Raw genomic sequence first — 13,948 nt, forward strand, 5'->3', positions numbered from 1 at the left:
ATTGAAATAAAGTAACTTTGGTTAGAGTAGATTATCAAATTTTTTTCAGGGTTATAGGATGCCTTTGAGAATATGATAAAACTTATAAACTACATCCCCAGATAAATATATATGTGCCCTTAACCATAATTTTGCATATATTTCCTGGGATTTATCAACCCCTTACGTCCGTCCATGGGTCCCTGGCTTACGGGAGTTAACCGTTTCCCTAAGTGCACTGCATCTTTACTTTGTGCTTAGACTGTAGGTCAGTTACTGGCAATAACTATTACGAGAGGGAAAAGATAACTGGAATTAAGTGTTGTGATGTGGGAATATTACCTTTTAACTTTGAAAGTATTTGAACCTAAAACTCTCAGGTGTAATAGGTCTGAATTTTGATTTGAAGATTCCACTCAGCTGTGTTCTCTTTCTCAGTGTTTGAAATGCCAAGGTGTAGTTTAGCAGCAATTTGGAAATTTAAGCCACAGGACACTTTCTGTGTAATGTAAATGTTTTGTTTTATTTCCCACATTTTTTATTTGTCAAAAAAGTTTAAATTAACATCAACATATAGTAAAAATAAACTTACTTACCTGGGCTGGTGCCAGTTTTTAAAAATTTTTCATTCAGAATTGATTTTCTGCCATAGTTTTTAACATCATTAATTAATAATCATGATGACTTGGCTTTTCTACTCTTGCCCAGTAGATGGTACTGTCAGCTTTATTTTGAAATATTCTGGTTTCAGAGTTGGTCATTTAAAATTTTATTTTATTTTCAAAAAGTAAAGTTATTTTTAGCTCTTTCCCTTCCAATTGACTTTTTACCACCTCCTAAACTGACATTTTTAGGTGAACGCACTAGGTTTAGTATATACATGTTACCTGGGAACTTGTATCTGGAATATGAAATAGAGAGAAAACATTTTCACCTTCCGTAACTATGTCACTTGTTCAGTCTAGAAAGCTTTTAATAATTGTAGACTATGTGCAGAAAATTGTTTAAGGTGCTATTTTCACCTGGTGGAAAGAATAATTAGTTGTAATTTTTGCTTATGGTGTTTCTGACTTGTAGTCTGAATCTAGTTTGGTAAAATAAATCATTCTGTTGGCATGTTGACCAAATAGATTTTTAGATTGGGAAGTGGAAGACCTTATTTAAATACTGCATATTTGCATGCTCATCTATATTTCTGTGAGAGATCTAAAAACTTTAAGCCGAAAGTTTTATAATCCTTTTGAATTTTGAGCTTTCTAGCTCTTCATCCCCTGTCAAGTTTAGTGGATCCCTAATGTCATTCTATTTTGTGGAAAAACAGAAGGAATACAGAATAACTTTGACCTTCGTGAATGTGAGAGTAAACCTAGCTGTTTCAAAGAGAATGGGGCCCCTGCACACAGGTAGTGGTTAAAAGTCTTCAACACATAAACTGTATGTCCAGGAGATTGCAGAAGAATACTTGGTTTGAGACTCGCCATGAGGTGAGAGGAAATTTTCAATATTTGGGGTCAAAAATGCCCATGAAATCAAGATGCCCTTACTTTTTAGTGATAAAACTGGCCTGAAGCTAGTAAGCTTGTTCACATCTCATAGATATTACCAGTGGTTTAGTTTAGGAGGACTAGAAGTGAATGAATATAACAGAGAATTCTAAAGAGCAGTGAAAGAAAGAGGAGGTATAGGGCCAGGGGTCCCATGACTCACGCTTAGCCTTCCTTCCTCATATCTTGGAATATGGGGATAGGGACATGCAAATCACAATTTCTAGAATGATGATATTCCTGTTCTTTGAACTAGGTGAACTTGGGTGAGACAAGTTGATTCCTGGGAAAACAGTAATTCTCCTTTTACTGACTTTGATCATCAAATAAGCAGGAATATGAAATAAGAAAAACAGTCTTAGCAAAAAAAAAAAAAAATAGTGTTTGAAATTATAAGCCATATAAGTGAGCTGGCAACTCCATAGGACAGTGCAGGGGTGGTTGTTTGTATCCTTAAGACGTTCTTTGTCGCATTGTTCTATTCTCCCTTCCTGAAATTCCAGAATTGGTAAATGCAAAGGGCTTAATAGTGGTAGCAGGCTTTTCTGGATACAGTTGTTGAAATTAACTTTATAAAAACGTAGTTCATTTGCTTAAAGACTACATGTGCCAGCCATTAAATGATGACTTTTCTGAGCACTTTTGTAAATTTTGCCTCTTTCTACTATTGTCGCTAGTTCCGTGTAAATGAGTTTGGCGCCTTGGAAGTTATAACAGATGAGAGTGAGATGGAAAATGTTAAAAAAGCAACAGCTACCACAACTTGGATGGTACCAACTGCTCAAGAAGGTAAGAACAGGTCATCTGCATTGTCCTTTCTTTTTTTTTTGAAGAGTTTTAACGTAAGAATACATAAGGTTTTATAATAGGCTGGAACTTTCAAAATCCTGGGTGATCTTTGTGTCACATATTCTTAGGTCAATTTCTATGACGAAACTAATATGGAACCAGCTTTTATATTTTAAAATAACTATAAAGTGTCTTTTTCTTTATGCCAGATCTGTCATAGCATAAGGTTAATTGGAAATTATCAAGTAAATCCATGTTTTAATAGCCTACCCAGGTGATTTAGCCAAAAGCCTGCCACTTTTTTCTCATCTACTCCGATGGTTGTAACTAACACCTATATGCTGATGACTCCTAAATCTATATCTCCAGCCCCGACCTCTCCCCTGAGCTCCAGGCCCGTATTTCCACCTGCCTACTGGACATCTCCACCTGGATGTCCCACAGGTACCTCAAACTCCACATGTCTGAAATGCGATTCATTTTCTATTTCTTTCTCCCCTCCCCCCAACCTGCTTTTTCTTCTGTAGCCCGTAATATCAATTGATGGTAGCACCATCCACCCAGTGGACAAGCAAGAAATCTAGGAGTCATCCTGAATTTGTTCTCTCCCAGCCGCATAGCCTGTTACTTAATCCTCTTGGTTTTTATTTCCTAAATACGTCTCAGATCTGGCCTTTTCTACCTATTATCACTGCCACTGCCTTAGTTTAGGGCCTAATCACCTCTCACCTGAATTACTGCAGACGGGCTCCTAAAGAATCACTCTGCTTCTGATTTCCCCCAATTTATCCCACACACTGAAGTCAGAGGAACTTGTGTAGATTGCTTATCTGACACTTCACCAACTTCTTATTGTCTTTTTAGCAAAACAGACAAAGATCTGGGTGACCCGCACCCACCTGCTTGCTTTGTGTCTTTGCTCTCTGTTCTGTTCTTTGTATGCTGTGTTCTGGCAGGGCCAGCAGCACTGAATTACATAAAATTCTCCCAGCATATCATGCGGTTTCATACTTTCCTGCCTTTTTTGCTCATGCTGTTTCTTCTGGCTGGGATGCTGTTTCTCTCTTTGTCCAGTTGGTAAATTCCTCCTTGGCCTTCAAAACCCTGTTGAGGCTTTATATCAGAAAATCTTTCCTTGACCTCCCCCCGGGCTGGATGAGTCACTTCTTCCTCTGTACTACTTCTGGAACTTGTTCATGCTTCAATTATTGCATGTATCACATTTTATTATAAATATTGGTTTTCTTGTCTGTCTTCTCTTCTAGACTGTGAGCTCTCTTGGGCAAGGTCTATACTGTCATTATCAGTGTCTAGCGTAAATTGGTGCCTAATAAATGTTTGCTGAATGAATGATTAGCCTAACGATTCAAGCAAAAGGAAATGTGAGCTCCTAGACAATATGGATAATTATGATTTAGGAGATCTTCTACATTAAAAGTAAAATAGAAAGATGTTGATTCAGCCCATTAAGTAAAAGAGTCACTCATCAAAAACACTATATAACATAAATAACCCTTTTAAAGTTTTGTCAAAAAGATACAGCTGTATAGGATTCTATGGATGGTTGGTTTCATCTTCTGAATTTAGTGACTAATGAAATTTTCTTCATTTTACTTTGAACTCTGTAGAAAAGGCCTTGGACAAGCTTTTGTTTACCTTTTCTGAAGAATTTTTTTGTGCGTTATGTAAATAATTTGAGTGATTCCTGTCAAGCCCATCCTCTTCTCCCTCCCAAGCGCTATGTAGTTTGATCATTCATTCATTCATTCAACAAACATTATTCTTTTATTGTGTTGCTAACAAAATTATTAGAAGAAAAAGTCTAAATGTGTTTTGCAATGATTTCTGTCACGGTTTTAAATTTTTTTTCTTCTTTTCGTCTTCTAGTCTTTTCCGAGAAGACTGGGATGCCTTTCAGGTTGAAGGATCCAGTGAAAGTAGAAGGGCTTCAATTCTGTGAGAACTGTTGTCAGTATGGCAATGTAGATGAGTGTCTTTCTGGAGGAAACTATTGCAGCCAGAATTGTGCTCGGCATGTCAAAGACAAGTAGGTTTTTGCCCCCATTCCATCTATAAAATGAGTTTTAGAGTCCAAGGGCCTGGTGCTTGGGAATACAGAGGTTTTGTGCTTTCTGATGTCTGTCATCCAAAAATATCTTTTTTCCCCCAGAGACTTTCCATTTGGAGACACTTGGACCCTGATCCCACTACTGGACTGGGATCTTTGGTCATGTCTGAACTGAGTTGTGCTGTTCACGTCCTAGCTGCAATACAACCTCTGCCTCTTTCTTTAGCCTTTTGTTTACATTAATTTTATTGCTCCCCAGCCAAGAGTATTTAGATTTCTTTGGGCTACACACACATTTTAATGATACTCATGTTTGTGGAAACACACTTTTGTTTATATTTTGGGAGGTCTTAGGTAATTCAGCTAAAACTTCACAAATGGACTGAAGCTTCCCCTGACTGAGAATCCGCTGAATGGCCATAGTGAGTAGTGTGGTAGTTGTGTTACTACTGATCTCAGGATGGATTGAGGATTCCGAGTCAGGGTGGTGTGACTGTCATTGGGAACTGTCTGACAAGGTCAGCTTATCACCCACAAGGTGTATTTCCTGTACATACTTGTATACTACAAATAAATGACTTGGCATTTATGTTTGAGTGGAGTTTCCCATGTGTTTTAATCAGAACAGGCTGGAGAATTGTCTGTTTTCATTAGCCACCTGATGTTTTACAAAATTACACTTGGCCTTTTTCAGTTGGACTTGGCATTCTTAATAAGTGCTAGATCTTTGCTTTAAAATTGCCCCTGAAGACTAGAATATCTCTAAATAATCGATTCTTTTATTAGTATGGATGGCAGCTGTGGAAGACAAATAATTTTAAACTTGTTAGAACCTGTTTCACCTGTAGTGCTGGTGCCCTTTTAAAATTATATCATTAATTACCTAATTATAATAATTAATTATATAAATTAATACATAAGCTAATTTCCACTTTCTGTCTTGACAGTGTTATACATGATGGTGGTTTGAAGTGTCTCTTATCGATGATATGTACACCATTCTCCTGGTGGTTAAATATTTTTTTAATGATTTTTGCGTTTGCTAATCAACATGCAGATATTTGATGGGTATTGTCTCCTGTCACTTTTTTGGGTTTATAAATTCAGCAGAGATCAGAAGGAAGAAAGGGACGTGGGAGAAGACAATGAGGAGGAAGATCCTAAGTGTAGTCGGAAGAAAAAGCCAAAGTTATCTCTGAAAGCGGACTCCAAAGAGGAGGAAGAGCGAGATGAGGAGACGGTTAGTACCCACAGGGCTTTTCCTTCGCGGGTAGCACCGCGGCCCAAGGCACTGGCTCTGGAGCCAGTTACCTGAGTTCACATGTTGGTTCCATGACCTTGTTTTACCATCAGGAGGTTACCCACCTACCCTCTCTGTGTCACTGTCCTCATCTCAAGATGGGAGTTATAAATAGTAGTACCCCTTCCTCAGGGTGAAGAAGTAGGATGTTCTGGAATTTACTGATGCAGTGAGAGCGGCACCAGGAGAACCTGCAGTTTCGCAAATTAATTTTAGATTCCTCTTGACAGCAAAATGCCAATCCCATTTTGGTAAATTGCAGACAGATATCATAAAACTAGGTGAGTAGGTATAAAATGGCAGATAAATGTCAGGTATATTTAGCTAAAACTAATTCACAATATGCTAATTAAAACATAAACATCCCCCCTCTAAAATATTTGTTAGTAACTCTATACGAAAAGAGAACTCTGAGGTCTCAAAGCATTTTCCTTAAGATCAATATTGAGCAACGATTATTGGCTAGTCACTGTTTTAGGAGTTGGGAATGCAGGGATGAATAAGACAGCAGGAAGACAGGGTTTCTTTCCTCAGGGACATTACATTCTTGTTAAGGGGACATAAAATTAACAAAATAAACAGGGGAAATATCAGCCTGTGATGAGTGCTATGCCGAGAATTACAATGGGGCATTAAGATGATCTGACTGCTTTAAGTTGGGTTATCAGTGAGGCCTCCTAGGGAGGGTGGCTTGGACAATGTGATATGAATAATAAGAAAAAAAGTTGGGAGTGAGAAGCCCCGTGGGGCAGTGGAATTGCTAGGGAAAAGACCATAAGATAAGAATGCGTGTAGCGTGTTTTGTTTAAGGAAATAAAGAAGACAAGGTAGTTGAGCCTTGAGGGCTAGGGGAGAATGGAGTAAGATGAAGCTGAAGAGTTCTGTGTGGTCCAGGGCTTTATGGTAAACCAGAGTAATGGGTTTTCACTTTATTCTGAGTATGATAGGAAGCCATTGGAAAGTTGAAGGCAGGGGAATACTTTGATGGGATTAATGTTTTAAAATGATCACTCTAGCTTTGACATGTGAGAGCAAGAGTAGAAGCAGGGAAACCAGTTAGGAGTTTATTGCAGTGACTAAATAAGAGGGCTGTTTAAGATAGAAGTCAGTGGATTTGAGATAGATGCTGAAGGTAGGGTTGTCAGGGTGTGTGAGGGAAAGAGAAGAATCAGAGATAACTCTTAGCTTTTTGGCTTGAACTATTGACTGGCTAATCACGCCATTACTTGAGAATGGTAAGGCCAGAGTGGAGTATAGAATCTAGAGTCCTTTGGCCGTCGTGAGTTTGAGATTCTTATTAGACATCCAAGCGAAGATCCCAAGTAGGCATCTGGATACATGAATGTGGAGCTAGGGAAGAGGTCAGGGCTAGAGATACGGATGTGGGATATTCAGCAGACAAATGATCTTTAAAACCTAGGGAGAATGATTAGATAAAGAAGAGAAGGGGATTAGGTTGCAGGAGATGTCAGCAAAGGGACTGAGAAAGAGGGGCCAGTGAGGTATGAGGGAAACCAGAACAGAGTGGTCCAGGAGCTGAAAGAAGAAAGTGTTTCAAGGAGGTGGGACCTGTATCTGTACTATAACAGAGTGTAATTCTTGGAAATGTTCTTATTTTGTAAGGACCTCAGGCCAACAGCAACACAGTTCTCAAGTGACCTATATTCTTACTTTCTTTTAAAAGTTATGAAGTGAAATTGAAGAAGAATCCCCCCAAAAATAATGCTTTCTGACAGCTCTCTAACTTTTCATTGGTGCCAATTTCATGAACTTTTTAAAATCATAAACTTTTCTTCCTTATTGTAGGAAAACAAACAGGATGGAAGAATCCTGAGGGGTTCGCAGAGAGCCCGAAGGAAAAGGCGAGGTGATTCGGCTGTATTAAAGCAGGGTGAGTTGATGAAAGGAAGATTTTATTTGTAACTTTATGAAGCTGAAAAGATTTCACACAGGTAGACATTTTAGTCTTAATTGTAATGCACACTATGGCAGTTAAAGGATCATTTGGGGGTTTTCTTTGATTAAATTGTGTCAATAAAAATTAGAGTTTAGAAGAAGTAGATAAGGGGGAAAAGTGGAAATTAGCAACTTTTGAGTAGTGTCAGGGCAAACTTGAGACCACTTTCCATTATTTATTTTTCCATCCAGTAGGTACTTTTACTTATGCGCTTTGACTAAAACCTCTGTTCCTATTCATTTCCTAAGGTTATAGATTTTTAAAGTTTCCTCTCAACCATGACCTCCTGACCTGGTACCTTTCTTTTTCTTTGTTCCTCAAGGAACACTTTATTCTCATGAGGAATCTAGTCCTTTACTCTCATGAGGCCCTGCCCTGCAGTACTTGGTGGATGAACTTGCTGCCTTATTCATCGTGGGCCTTGGGTCATCTCCATAGAAGCCTCCGTGTGCCCCACTAGGCTGTATCCAAAGGAAGGACCTGCCACATCTGGCTGGCCGGTCCTGCATGTTAGGTCACTCTACTTTGCACAGTCCCGTTCTGACCTGCCAGTCACATTGTCCCTGCAAATCCAGGCCTGAACCCAGCGCTCCTCTTCCGGGTTTGGCTGCATTCCTCGCTCATTCAGCTCTTAATTCCTCAAAAAGAGTTTGAGATATTTCTACCTGCGTCAAGCACACAGCCTAACTTTTAGGTTTTGGGGGAGATGACCTTCTATCTTATGTCACTGAAATTAAAGGGAGTAAATTCTCAGTTACTCTGCACTCTGCCTCAAAAGTGTCTTTATCCTGACTCTCCCTTCCCGTTCATTTCTACTCTCAGGGCTCTGGCCCTTCTGTGACCTTGTTCCTTCAGTCATTTCCCCCCTCTTAGGTGTTCCATTTTTTTTCCTCTTCATGAGCTTCATCATTGCCTGTTGCAATCTCATCCCCAAAATACCATTCCCCCAATTTTAATACCCATCAAGCTGTTACATCCTTTCTTTCATTTTCATTTTTTGTCAAATTAATCCCAAATAAAATTGATATTTGCTGACTCCATATGTTTATCATTTATGTATTCTTTTGCTACTTCAATTTGGCCTTTGGCACCTTGATTTCCCCCCCCCCGCCTTTTTTTTTTAAATCTTGGAGAAAGATTAGCAGTCAGTCCCTAACCACTTAGTGCACTGACCTTTTCTCAGTCCTCAACTTCTTGATTCCTTAGGAAAAACATTTTGAGCATCCTGCTTCTAGAAGAAGCTCTTACTTGCTGTAGCTTCCATGGTACTGTTCTTTCTTGGCTTCCTACTACATCTTCTTCATTAACCTTAAGTTCTTCTGCTTCTTTTCTCTACACTCATACCTGGACATACACACAGTTCACTTGTTAGCTCTCATTTCTTTGGAAGAGGAGCCAGGAAAAGGGATTGAGAAATACCAGCCATGAAAGTAAGAGAAGAGCCAGGCCTGGGGATAGTTAGGGAAGTGAGAGTTCATAGTGTACCACTCTGATTTCTTAGATTTGGAAATTCTATCATTTTAGTTTCATTCGCTTTTCAGGTCTGCCTCCTAAAGGAAAGAAAGCTTGGTGCTGGGCATCCTACCTGGAAGAGGAAAAAGCTGTGGCAGTGCCAGCAAAGCTGTTCAAGGAGGTACAGGCCCTTCTAGAAACATTGTCCATAACGCTTCTCTGGAATTGGTACTGCCGTTTCTACTGTCTGTTTAGGAAATGTGACTTGGGATAATTTCTCAAACATATTGTTTTTCATATGTGGAGGGGTGCCTCCGAGGGCGGCTAGCATTTATACTCACACCTTCCCCAGTGCCATGTGCATGAGCACACCCCACGCACACGCACGCACGTGCGTGTGCTCTTTCTTCTCAATATTTACCAGGCTTTCTCATTGATTTTAAAAAAGGGATGTTTAGGGCTTCCCTGGTGGCGCAGTGGTTGCGAGTCCGCCTGCCGATGCAGGGGACGCGGGTTCGTGCCCCGGTCTGGGAAGATCCCACATGCCGCGGAGCGGCTGGGCCCGTGAGCCATGGCCGCTGAGCCTGCGCGTCCGGAGCCTGTGCTCCGCAACGGGAGAGGCCACAGCAGTGAGAAGCCCGCGTACCGCAAAAAAAAAAATAAAAAATAAAAAATAAAAAATAAAAAAGGGATGTTTCTACTACTACTGAAAAACTAGTAGATAAAGAAGAACTAGCGTAAAATTTCATGTCAACATTATGTCTTTGGGAGAATAAAAATGAGTTACTGTGGTTTACATAATATCACAACAAAACATCAAAAGATGGGTTACTATATAACTATGGAAAAATATTTTATCATAAGTGATTTAAAATCAATAAAAGTAGTTCTGAGTGGGAACTGCTGTCTCTGGGCTAGACCAGGGGTCAGTAAACTTTTTCCATAAAGGACAATAGAAAATATTGTAGGCTTTATGGGGTATGTGGTCTCAGATGTAACAACTCAACTCTGTTCTTGTAATGAAAGTAGCTAGAGACAATACATAAATGAATGAACATGGCTGTATTCCAGTAAAATTTTATTTACAAAAATAGGTGGTGGGCTGGATTTGTCCCTTAGACTGTAGTTTGCTGACCCTTGGTTTAAATGATTTAATTATATTTAATCATGGTATGTAATAAATCTGCCATCAATACTTTGTTATATATATGTATGAACACAGAGTTTTTAAAAAGTGGTGAGTATTCAATAAAATTTTTTTAAAAAGTGGTGAATAGTAAATGTTGGGATGATTACATCTACATTAAAATATTTAATATGTAATATTAATTGCATATGACTTGTTCTGTATAATTATTTTCTGCAACTTTGGTCCTTTGCAGAATAGACTTTTTTACATTTTTTTTTAAAAAGCTTAAATACAGCTAATTACTTGAATCAGTAATACATTCATGTGATTAAAACATGAAGGCACTATAAGAAAATTGTATGTACATATAAGCAATATATAGACAGAAATCCTCCCCTCCCTGTCTTTAACCAAATGATAACATATGTCACATACTGTTTTGGACTTTGCTTTTTTGTCTAACTTAGTTTGGAGATGATTCCATCTCAGTTCATCTAACCACTGCATCAGTCTTTTATACTGATGCGTCGTATTCCATCTTATGTTTGTTCCATAATAATGTAAGCTGCTCCCTATTGATTGACATGTATGTCATATCTGTATGTCATATATATTACATGAGTATGACACACATATATGTGTCGGTAGGGACCACCTTAAATTATTATGGAACAGATATAAGATGAAATGCTATGTATATATGGAATATATACTATAAATACATGAGTCTTTTGGTAAGTAAATGCTTTGGTGAATAACCTCGTACACCTCTCCTTTAGCACATATGTGGCTATCTCTTTTGGATAATTTCCCAAGATTAGAATTGCTGAGTCAAAGAGAATGTTCTTTTTTATGGATATCATGAGATTGCTAGAGTTTGTACAAGTTTTTGTCCCTATTAGCGATGTATGTGTGCGTCTCTTTCCCTAGAGCCTTGCCAATGCGCTGTAACCAAACTTTTTGACCTTTATCAGTCTGATAGGCGAAGTATATTTTACTGTAATTTTACTTTGTCTGACTCTTATGGGGGAGATTGAGCATCTTTTTAAGTCGATAAGACATTTAAATTTCCTTTTCTGTCTCCTGTTTATAGTCTTTGTCCATTTTTCCATGAGATGACCCAGTGATCCTTTTCTTTTGGATTTTTAGGAGTTGTTTATGTATTTGGTTATATAGTCTTTATTTAAGAATGGTGATCACTCACTAAAACTGCTGTCATTTTGCATTTTAGTATCAATCTTTTCCATATAACAAAAATGGGTTTAAAGTTGGCATGAAATTAGAAGGCGTGGACCCTGAGCATCAGTCCGTGTACTGCGTCCTCACTGTGGCTGAGGTAAGCTTTGCCTCATCTTTATTTTTAAAACAAAATAGTGATTATAGGGATTTAATAATGGGAAAAGGTGCCATTTGTTGAGTGCTTACTTTATGCCAGGCACGGTGCTTAGCATTTTGTAAACATTACCTCATTTAATCTTTGCAAGAACGCCTTTTCATCCCTGTTCTATAGATGAAGGAACTGAGGCTCAGAGAGGCTAAGTGAGGTATACAAGGCCACACAGCTTCAAAGTAGTAGAACCAGGATTTGACCCCTGGTCTGCCTGACACCATAGGCTTTACCATACCATGTTCCTTAACATAAGGAACAGACCAATGGATATTTATATTACTTTCAGTATTTCAAGGTATCCCTTTGAAATTTTTTGGGAAAAGATGTCCAAGTCAATTAGGTATATCTTAGTCCAATATATTACTGAAAGCGCTTAGAATTTTTTTCTTCCTTTATGTGCTTGCCTCCTTCTTCTTCTCTTCCTTGAGTCAGGGGTATGTATGTATCTTTTAAAATTTTCCTCAAAGAATAAGACCAGCATGTGTATTAGTTTTAGTTATCATAGCTTTCCTTCAGTGACTTAGTGGATTTGTAAGACGTTTGGCTCCTACACAACACAGTCTCATCTGATAGCTGGATGATGACAGTCACCATAAATAATAACATACCGTTACATAGCGTGTACCATGGGACAGATGCTGAGCTGAGTGTTTTCCATGTATTAGCTTATATAGTTCTCAGAACAACTGAGATTTATGAAAACATTCAGTAAGTATAGACTGCTTTTAAGAAGTTGGCAGTAAAAGACAAGGGAAACGTTTTAAGGGAGGGGTGTGTGTGTGTGTGTGTGTGTGTGTTTCAACACTTGGTTTTAAAGGAAATTTATTTTAGTTTGTCTAGTTTTTTTTTTTATCATTACAGTAATTAATGTTTGCTCATCCTGGAAATGTCAGGTAGTGTAAGAGTATATATAATTAAAAAAAATAGAAGTTCTGTGTCCACCCTGTTTTCCTCATTCTGTATCCCAAAGATAATGACACTTGTGAGTTCGTGGTGTTCCTTCCAGATGTTTTCTATGCATGTAAAAATATGTATAAATATATTTTTCTCTTTTTTACATGTAAGTGATATCACACATAATATTATGCAACTTGCTTTTGTGACACTGTATCTTATATATTATATTATACATATATAATATTTTTAACCAGTGAGTAGTATTCCATTTCACTGAATTGCTGCAGTTTATCTAATTGTTCTCATATTGATGAACAACTGAGTGGTCTTCACTTTCTCATTATTACAAACAGTGCCTCTGTGAGCATCCTTTTATATTTCGGTGTTTTTTTGTTGGCCTTTGTTTTGTTTTGTTTTTTGCATAGTGAGTATGTCTGTAGGAGCCATCCCTAGAATTACCAGGTTGAAAGTTAAGGATGTTTACATTTTGATGCATATTGCTATTTTGTGCTCCAAAAAAGTTTATCAGTTGTTAGATTTTCACCAAGAGTGTACAAGAATTTGACTAAGCCTAAGAGATAGTTTTTTCTTTACTTTTTCTTGCTCTCTCCCTCATCCCTCCCTTTTTGTTGTAATGAGAAGAGACTGGTGCGAGAGTGCTTGAATTCTGAAGAAGTCGTTAGGGAGCAGAGGATTGGAAGGCTCAGAGAGAGCAGATAATTGACAAAGAAGGGATGGGAGAAGATGGGATCCAGAGTATATGAGGAGAGCCAAGCCTTCGCCAGCAGGGGAATCTCTCCTTGGGTTCTGCAGGGGAGAGCAGGAAAGGGTGGGTGTGGTGGGCGTGGGCAGGTTTGCCAGTTTGGAGGCAACTTCTGGAGGTAAATCGTCAGCTGAGATTGACGATAGAGATAGTGGGATTGGTAGCTGAAGGAGAGGGAGGAGGTTTAAAAAGGCCATTGTGAAGAATGGGAGAGGGAACTGGCCAGGCACGTCTAGAAGGATTGCTGTGTAGTAGGGAGAGTGCGGTAAACAGGTACATTTGATTCACGTTATTTACGGTAGTTATATTCCGTAAATACTACTGAACCATTGCGCTTAGGGGAAATACAGGGTTAGGTTCCTGGGAGCCTCTGGTCACAACATTCTCGTCAGCCGATCAGCACTAAGCTTGTTTTATGTTTCTGTGTGAAGACAACCTGTTTGCCTATTGTTGATTCGGTAACATTGAAGTCATGGCCACCAGCGCTGTAACTCATGCCTGATGAAGCTTATCTGTTACACATATCTTCCCTGTCAGGCACTTGCCGGCCTTCTTGTACTTAGGAACACTACCTAGCACTTCAGTACTAGGCTTAGGGGCGGTTTTAAATAGCAAAATCACAACAAAAAGCACAAAACATGAAAAAACGTGACACTAAATAAGTAGGTAACATAAAGGAC

General features: G+C 38.7%; 1 protein-coding gene across 1 annotated transcript in view; it reads left to right on the plus strand.

Moving 5' to 3' along the window:
* L3MBTL3 (L3MBTL histone methyl-lysine binding protein 3) overlaps positions 1–13,948 on the plus strand; it is a gene marked incomplete at its 3' end in the record, with an annotated part of 106,989 nt that overhangs the window by 5,711 nt on the left and 87,330 nt on the right. Inside the window, exons 2-8 of the mRNA XM_079716627.1 lie at positions 2,201–2,312; positions 2,682–2,756; positions 4,200–4,359; positions 5,491–5,620; positions 7,487–7,571; positions 9,179–9,270; positions 11,450–11,554. Of these exons, the coding sequence (XP_079572753.1) occupies positions 2,201–2,312; positions 2,682–2,756; positions 4,200–4,359; positions 5,491–5,620; positions 7,487–7,571; positions 9,179–9,270; positions 11,450–11,554 (759 nt within the window). The remainder of the gene's footprint in view (positions 1–2,200; positions 2,313–2,681; positions 2,757–4,199; positions 4,360–5,490; positions 5,621–7,486; positions 7,572–9,178; positions 9,271–11,449; positions 11,555–13,948) is intronic.

The sequence above is a fragment of the Hyperoodon ampullatus genome (assembly GCF_949752795.1).
Source record: "Hyperoodon ampullatus genome assembly, chromosome: 12".
NCBI lineage: Eukaryota > Metazoa > Chordata > Mammalia > Artiodactyla > Ziphiidae > Hyperoodon > Hyperoodon ampullatus.